This window comes from Coenobita brevimanus, chromosome 61, assembly GCF_032717465.1.
Source record: "Coenobita brevimanus isolate Jiangsu-jjx chromosome 61, ASM3271746v2, whole genome shotgun sequence".
NCBI lineage: Eukaryota > Metazoa > Arthropoda > Malacostraca > Decapoda > Coenobitidae > Coenobita > Coenobita brevimanus.
Genome location: NC_137014.1, coordinates 43,394,919 through 43,402,951, shown reverse-complemented (window position 1 = coordinate 43,402,951; position 8,033 = coordinate 43,394,919). Strand labels below are relative to the sequence as shown.

Sequence of the window (8,033 nt, the reverse complement as noted above, 5' to 3'; positions counted from 1 at the left end):
TGGATATTTGTGCAAAATACTCAAATTTGATATGTATCCTAAGTACAGTACTATTATTTCACATGCAAATGGCTGATCTACTTCATTTACAGATAAAAACTTATTATCAACATAACCCTACCACCCACCAAAAAATGGGGTGGGTGCTGCCTACACCAAAAATTTTGTCACAGACCAAATTTCATATAACAAGAAATTTCTATCCACTTGTGTAGTATTATGCTAAAATTATTCTTCAGAGAGGGATGGCTCACAGTGAGCAAAGGTAAAACTTTCCACATGCCAATGACTAACTATTACTGTCACTGTATATGTACTGACACTTATAAATGTTATTCTCAAAATACAATAGAATTTTTTAAAAGTCACTATTTTTACATTACTGTCAAATGCTCTTCCAAAGTTTGTTTTAGAAAGGTAAGATAAAATCAGCCTTTCTTCATAAAGAATGGTTGCTTTTTCAAAGTAGTCAGGCTCTAACACTGACTTTTTTCCCTCTTCACTACACCCGTACTGTACATTACAACCTCTGGCACAGGGCAACATGGTAAAGCTCCACTCTTAATTATCAGCATACCCTCTGATAAAAATTAAAACAATATAAGGCACAACCAATTCCAAGTCACAAATATGCAAATAACAATCAGAAATAATAACACAGGTTCATGCATATGGTACTGTACATACCAGTCATGTATAAATACCATACAGCTTGGCCAGTTCACAGCAAGGTGCCATTTTGTGTCCACTTCAGCAACTGCATATATTACTCCAAGAACAAAGTCTGTATTTTGTGTTATACACATTAAAGATAAACAGCTACTTGCATTCTGCTTCATTTCAAAAGCTTGTTTTGTCTTCATGATAAACCATTGCAAAGACCAAACTTGAAATTATACATATCTGCAGTACAATTAATGATTCACTAGTCACACAAGTTCAGTGTGACTCATTATATCCCCAATGGGACTATTGAGTGCAGACCAACATTTCCAACTAGTTCTCCTATAGCTAGAGTGAGACAGGCTAGTCAATGTGAAGGTTATACAGAGTAGTGATAGGCTTCTAGTTCCAAGTGAGAAAAAAGTAAAAAGATTATTACATGAGTGCTTGTGAATTCAGTATGGATGGTGGATTGTCAAACTGTGCAATTCAGGTGCTTTTCTTTGCTTATAATAATATGTAACACTTCAGTAGCAAAACTTCTGTTATGCTAAAAATAACTGCAATCTGATCTTTTTAAGGTGGTAATTATCACACACCTACTGAGGTAATACCTCTTCCATCTTCTGAATAATAAAACTACCATATTGTTTAATGACCAAGGTTCATCAAAAGAAACACTGCTTGTGTTTTTTCCTGTGCAATAACCTTATGTATTCCCTGGCTGAGAACACTGTTTTATCTGCTGTACTCTGGTACAAGCTGCCATGTACTATAGGATGCTAAAAGTCATGAACACTGCAATCTTATTCAGTTAGCAATACTGTACAGTACTGTCCAGTGCTACACTGTGTAGTATTGTACTGTGCAATCTTGAGTCTTATGGTTGTTATGCATTCTGCACTACAGCAATGTGAATATTCACTAGATAAACTCCATTATAACTATTACAAATGCTAATCAAACAGAAGCTTTGCTATTGTTGTTGCTACTTAAGAATGCTCTGGACACAAACAGTGAGGGTGAAGATCCAGAGACCTCAGGTATTGTGAAAGAAATTGGGACATTCAGCTCAGCTACAGTAATGGACTTACAGCTAAATTTTCGGAAGTCTTGGTGAAACCTTTAGATTAAAATATTCTTCACTCTAACCACTCATGCTCTTTAATAATTTGCATTCCTTATTTTGAATAATGAAATTTTCTGTATGATCTAAGTCTGTTTAAATGGTACAGACTTCCTCTGGTATTAATCATCTGTCCAATAATAACTGTAGCAAAATTAATTACTGTACTGTTTATTCACTGCTCTGGAATCAAATTTGCCAGCAATAAGAATATGAAGGAAAAGTTTTAAATGAAGCATTTATGTTGGTTTGATGCTGCTGGGAAGGTAACTGACCACCAGTCTGGAGAATCTCTTGAAAGTAGAGGAGAAGCAAATGTTGGAGAGGCCAGCCTGCACTCTAGAGTTTCCCTATTCATTGGTCCGGCAGTTGATGTCTCCCAGTCCTGCCTCATTCTGGGATACTCCACTCTGCCCTGTTCCCCCTACTGTCTGAACAAGGGGACTTGCTGTGGGTGCCTGGGTTGGTGTGGGTGTGGTGGGACCCTGCTGTGCCACTGACGACATACGCACCCGGGCACTCTCTCGTTTCTGTCGGTGGATCTCTTCAGTGCGTAAGGTGATGCCAAAGATGTCTTCATGATACCGGTTCTCATCCTGCAGGGGAATTATGTTACGCATCTTAATCCAATGACATACAGTATTCTTTGTTATACTGTACTGTATTCTTATCACCTCCAGATGATGTAGTTCACTTTGGGAGGGGTTAAATGTAGCCTTCATTAACCTTTTCTCTACTTGGGTGCCCTCCTAATCTGAATAAAATCATATGGTAACAGCAAAAGTAAACTACCAAAAAGATGCCACCAGATTCAAGGGGTTAGTGTTGGTTCAGTCATGCAACTAATATCTCACTTACTTCATTTTCTATGATATAGACTACAACCTGTTAAGTGTCCAAATTAGGAGGAGCAAGAAAATGTGGTTTAACCCATGGATTGCGAGCCACAGCTCAGGCTGGGAGGCGTCGCGTTGTGAGCCACAGCTCAGGGTGTGCTGGCCGTGCATCACCACTAACTACTCCACCCTTACCCAAATTTACGCATGGCGCTATGCAAAGACGAAAAGAGAGAGTTTTTATTTATTTTTATTTTTTCACCAGATGATGCCCTGAATGTTTATCTTCAAGTTTATAATAAACAAAAATTTTGTTTTTTTCACTACTCCCCTACCGGTATGTAAACTTAAACGAAGAGATTTTTTTTTTTTACCAGACGATGCCCTGGATGTTTATCTTCAAGTTTATAATAAACAAAAACAAATTTTGTTTTTTTCACTACTCCCCTATGTAAATTTACACATTGTCCTTCAGAAAGTCAGAGAGAGTTTTTTTTTTTTTTCACCAAATGATGCCCTGGATGTTTATCTTCAAGTTTATGACAAACAAAAACTAAGAAAAAAAAACTTTTTTTCCTTCATTTTTTGCGCACCATGGGGTGGGATAAACAAGGTAATTGCACAATCCACGGGTTAAACTTTGAAACTTTTAAAGTCTTGAACAATGCTTGAAATGCTTGGTCTTTCTGGTACTCAATTATAGCCTTTTATAAATACCTTTATTATGTCATACATGACTTGCAAATACTATTTCACGACCATGAATTTTCTGTTTATGAATCATGGGTATGACTCATGAATTATGATATTCATCATTTCACCTAAAGGTAACTAATGGTATACACTGATCAGTTACAGCTGATACAGTAAAGTAAAACTCTTAAATCTAAAATCTTGACTTCCAAAAACCTCCATCTTCCAAAATATTTTTTCATGTGACTGGGGGGTATTGATAACACCTGTCCTCAATCAAAGCATATTTGTCAATGAAGTTCTTCTTTTGTGAACAAATATAAGAAGAGAAAATGAATTACTAATACAAGGTACACTCTCACCAAAAAGTTTCCGAACACCTGGGCACGATGGTTGTGAAAATGAGCAAAATTTAGTGTCATCTTGGAATGGTTAACTTGCCTAATTTTGGAATAAGTCACTCTGATGTCATTGTACTGGTGTATGATGCACTGGTATATGATGTAGTAACTATTACTGACAGAGGTACACACAAGGAGGACTATTTTCAGATTTTTTGATCATATACTTTAAAATGCTTGGTGCTTACCGTGTTCAGATTTTTTGGTGAGACTGTACATCAGTGTATTTAATGTTAATGGAACTTTAGGTTATTTCTATCTACTGAATCTATATGCAGCCAGATGCCATAATCCCATAAGAGGGGGCCATTTGTCTTTGAATTAATGGTTTTATGGGGGAGGGGCACTAACCCTCCGCCAACCCACTTGCTGACACGTAGGGAACATGTGAGTTGGTTATGTAGTTACCACCCATCATTGTACTGTAAATGGTTTCCTGGCATAAAGGAAACCATTGGACTTGTCATATATGAAGAGGAAAGAAGAGTAATAAAAAATGACAGGAAAGATGGGGGAAATAGGGAGGGAGGAGGGAAGACTTAGACTCAAAAGGAGACTAGCTAGGAGATAGAAGAGAAATAGTTACTGTAGGTGAGTAAAGGCTATGTTACGGTTCACCTAACCCTATGAGACTTGTTTGAATTTACTTAAGGACAACTTTAGGGATGACTAATGACCTACGGGTTGTTTATTAGAAAATGCTGTACTAGATATTTCTTACATTTTGGTGCCCCGAGTGAGGTGCACTGACTTGTATACATTAAATATGTTTCACAGCATTATACTGATTCCTTACCAAATGAATTTTTCACTATCAAATTGGCCCACATCTGGTAATGAAAAATACCTGACAAGGGAGGGGGGAGGGGGGAGGAAGGAAGGGGTGAAGGGACCGTGGTGTAAACAGCTGTTTGACGCCGCGCGGCAATTTCAAATTAGGGGAGGGGGAAAAATCGGATTTTTCTGGGATTTTTTTTCTTTTTTCAAGCCATTTTTGGGTTCTGAAGGTCCAGGCCCACAATGTCCGGTAAGTGGGGTGTCCGGAAAGTGGGTGTCCGGATAGTATAGGGATTATTGTATTTCAATGTGGACTGTTTACCAGTCTTGGGTTTCCCTCCAAACCAATTCCAATACCCACCCAGATGAGCCCCAAAACAGGTTTAAAATCTAAATGGCCTAACAGCTGCCAAGGAAGCTAACCTAAGCCTAACACCTGTAAATAACTCACTAAAACCAACAAATCAAATCTGAATATCACCAAATATAAGTCTGGAAAAAATCAAGCTTAGTAAACTGTACCCCCAAATAACAACATTCACCCCACCTATGGCTAAAACACATAAATCAGAGTCTAAAAACAGTTTATAAATCAACCTAAACTCACAATTTTAGTCTAAGATATAATCAAAATTGTTAAGAAAAATAAAAACCCATCGTTAAAACAGGGTTTGGCCATCGTTAGGCAGGGTATGGTGCAATTTCTACCCCCATCGTTAAGCCGGGGTATCACATCTAGGGGTATCGTATATCGAGGTATTACTGTGTATGTATGTATGTATATATATATATATATATATATATATACCTGGAGACATTGCATGTAAAAAGACTGAGTCTTAGGCAGTAAGAAAAATTCAGGCAGAGGAAGACATTCCAGAACTGACCTCTTGCATACATGAAGAGGTATGCTGAAATGACTTTAAGCTTTCTTTGTCCCTAAACAGTTGGTTATTCTAAGTAAGGGTGTTAATCACTTCAGGCGCTGTGCACAAGTCCTTGTTATACACTGATGTGTTTAAAAATGTCACAACTTTTCCTATACAACTGGTACTATACAGTGGAGGAAGCTGTCAAAAAGCTTTTTAGGTAGCAACACTGCGTGTCTCTCTTTTTATTACCATTAGGCTATTACATTAAACTTTTTTTTTAAACTCTTTCCTGAATGCCTCCCAACATTTGGGGGGCAACATTACCTTTTTTGCTCATTATCACCCTTTTTCTATCCAACTGGCTATTCATCGACATAACTAATATTCTGCAAATGTCATTTCTCCTGTCAGTGGCATGTAATCTTTAAGACCAATGAGTCAGTATGAATGAATCTCAGTTTTCTGGCTTTCTTTAGAAATAATAACTTTTGAAGGCTTTCAGCCACTGGTTCCTTCTTTCTCCATGAAAACAGAAGTAAGAGTTAACTAGGACAGTACATAATATTAACTGACCCTCATCTGCAGCATGAAGTTCTCAACTTCTTGGTCAGAGAGTCGGCCATGTTCCTGAACAATGGACTTGAGTTTCTGGTAAACGCACTCAGCCATGGTACAGTCCCCACACACATAGAAGTGGCCACGTTCCAGCACTACCTGCCTGTACACCATCTCACCAACATCCACAAGTATGTCCTGCACATATGTCTGAGGAGGGAAATGTAATGGTCATATATCTCTACCAACACATGAGGCTATCATACTATAACACTGAAAAGTACTGGTATATCATTTTGTGTGTGTGTGTGTGTGTGTGTGTGTGCCTAGTTACCTAGTTTACCATGCTGTAGTATACATAATTTGATTTGGGTTTGTGTTGTCCAGTCATCATTTATAGATTTGTCCAAACTATTTTTGAACAGAACGATGTTCCTTGTTTGTACCATGTTGCCTTCAGAGCTGTTCCAAATATATACAGTTAATTGTATTTCTATTTGGTAAACTAAACTTATTTTTACAAAATTTAGACATCTACTCTTCCTCAGTTTATATTCATGCCTTTTCCGTCTATCATCTTAATAAAAAGATTCTTTTTATCTATTTCTTCCAGTACTCTAACTCCTTTAAGCCCCATAATAAAAACTTCTTTTTCAACCTATTGCTTAAATTGGTGACTCTGACTACTTCAACCCATCCTCATAAGATAGTTTTCCTAAGCTTGTTATCATCTTTTCACTTACCTTTCTCTCACGTAAAAAGGAAGGTAAAAAATTTTTGGGTCTCATTCTGAAAGAGTACACAAAAAGCTTTATTTCATGCTTAATATTTCTACATACTTGCCATTATGGTGCATTTTTCCCATCTCCTGTGGGGGTTTGCAATGCCTTGTGAACAGAAATCAGCAGTCTGACTCTCAAACCATCGTTCCACAGCTCTGAAATCATCATCATCAAATTGCCATCCATGAAGGTACTTCTTTGAGAACAGATGACGGTCACTGGAAGCCAGGTTAGGTAAATACAAAGGGTGAGGCAACAGTTCATACCCACGCTCTTGTACAGCTGCCATGGCAATATGGCTGGTGTGGACTGGTGTGCTGTCTTGATGAAGGAGGATGCCACATCGAATTTTATTCCTATACTTCTTAACAGACTAACACAGGTACCGTACTGTAGAGGGTCAGTGTAATAACCACCATTCGTTGTAGTACCACATGGTAGGTAGTCAGTATATATGCTGCCTTGGCTGTCCCAGAAAACAGTGTCCATGATCTTAAATTTCTTGGTCTCTGGAGTTCCAAGGTGTCTCCACTCCATTGATCCCTGTTTCCTCTCAGGGTCATAGCAATATAACCAAGTTTCATCATAGATTGCCAACCTGAAGTAGAAATCTGGGTTGAGATTAAAAACTGGTCAAGAGAAATCAACTGAATGCCACCCTGGTCTCCTTCATTTTATCCCTGAGCATTCTTGCAATCCATCTTGCACAAACCACTTTGGACATGTTCAAACGATGACGGTGGATATTTTTGATGAATCCATATGACAAGCCAGTTCTCTGCCCTATCTCAGCAGTTAATATCTGCCTGTTTTTCAAGACCATTCAGTACATAACTCACATTTTCTTTGGAAGTTGAAGTTGCAGACCTTCCTGGATGGTTGTTATCTTCCAAATTCTCCCTACCCTGCATCGACAATTCACATGAATAGTTCGTACTAATGACAAAGATGATAGTCATTTTTGTCGATGGATACAATACTAACACCTTGCATTGTTATTATTTTGCATGTTCTGCATGAATCTCAGGTACTTTAAGTACCTAAAATGGTAGTTCTAAATATTATTAACCAAAAACAGCCACAGTTTGAAATTAAGGAGTGATGCTGAAAAAGAAATAAATAAGTAGCTGTTGTTATTTCAGTGAACTGGAATGAAATGGATCTGGACACCTTATGGAATACATAGAGGGACTGTTTAGTTTGGAATGTTAAAGTGGTATGTAGTGTGGCAAGAGTAACAAGGAAGAAGAAAGGAATGGCATGGTGGGATAAAGAGGTTAAGAAAACAGTGGAAAAAAACAGGAAAAAGTGGCCAGAATGGTTACAGG

General features: G+C 37.9%; 1 protein-coding gene across 1 annotated transcript in view; it reads right to left on the bottom strand.

The window, feature by feature from the left end:
- Positions 1-2,139: 2,139 nt before the first annotated feature.
- The window catches only part of Nos (Nitric oxide synthase), a 224,753-nt gene continuing 218,859 nt past the window's right edge, over positions 2,140-8,033 (bottom strand). Inside the window, exons 26-27 of the mRNA XM_080275461.1 lie at positions 5,942-6,133; positions 2,140-2,385 (exon numbers count right to left, since the gene is read on the bottom strand). Coding sequence (XP_080131587.1) covers positions 2,140-2,385; positions 5,942-6,133 — 438 coding nt within the window. The remainder of the gene's footprint in view (positions 2,386-5,941; positions 6,134-8,033) is intronic.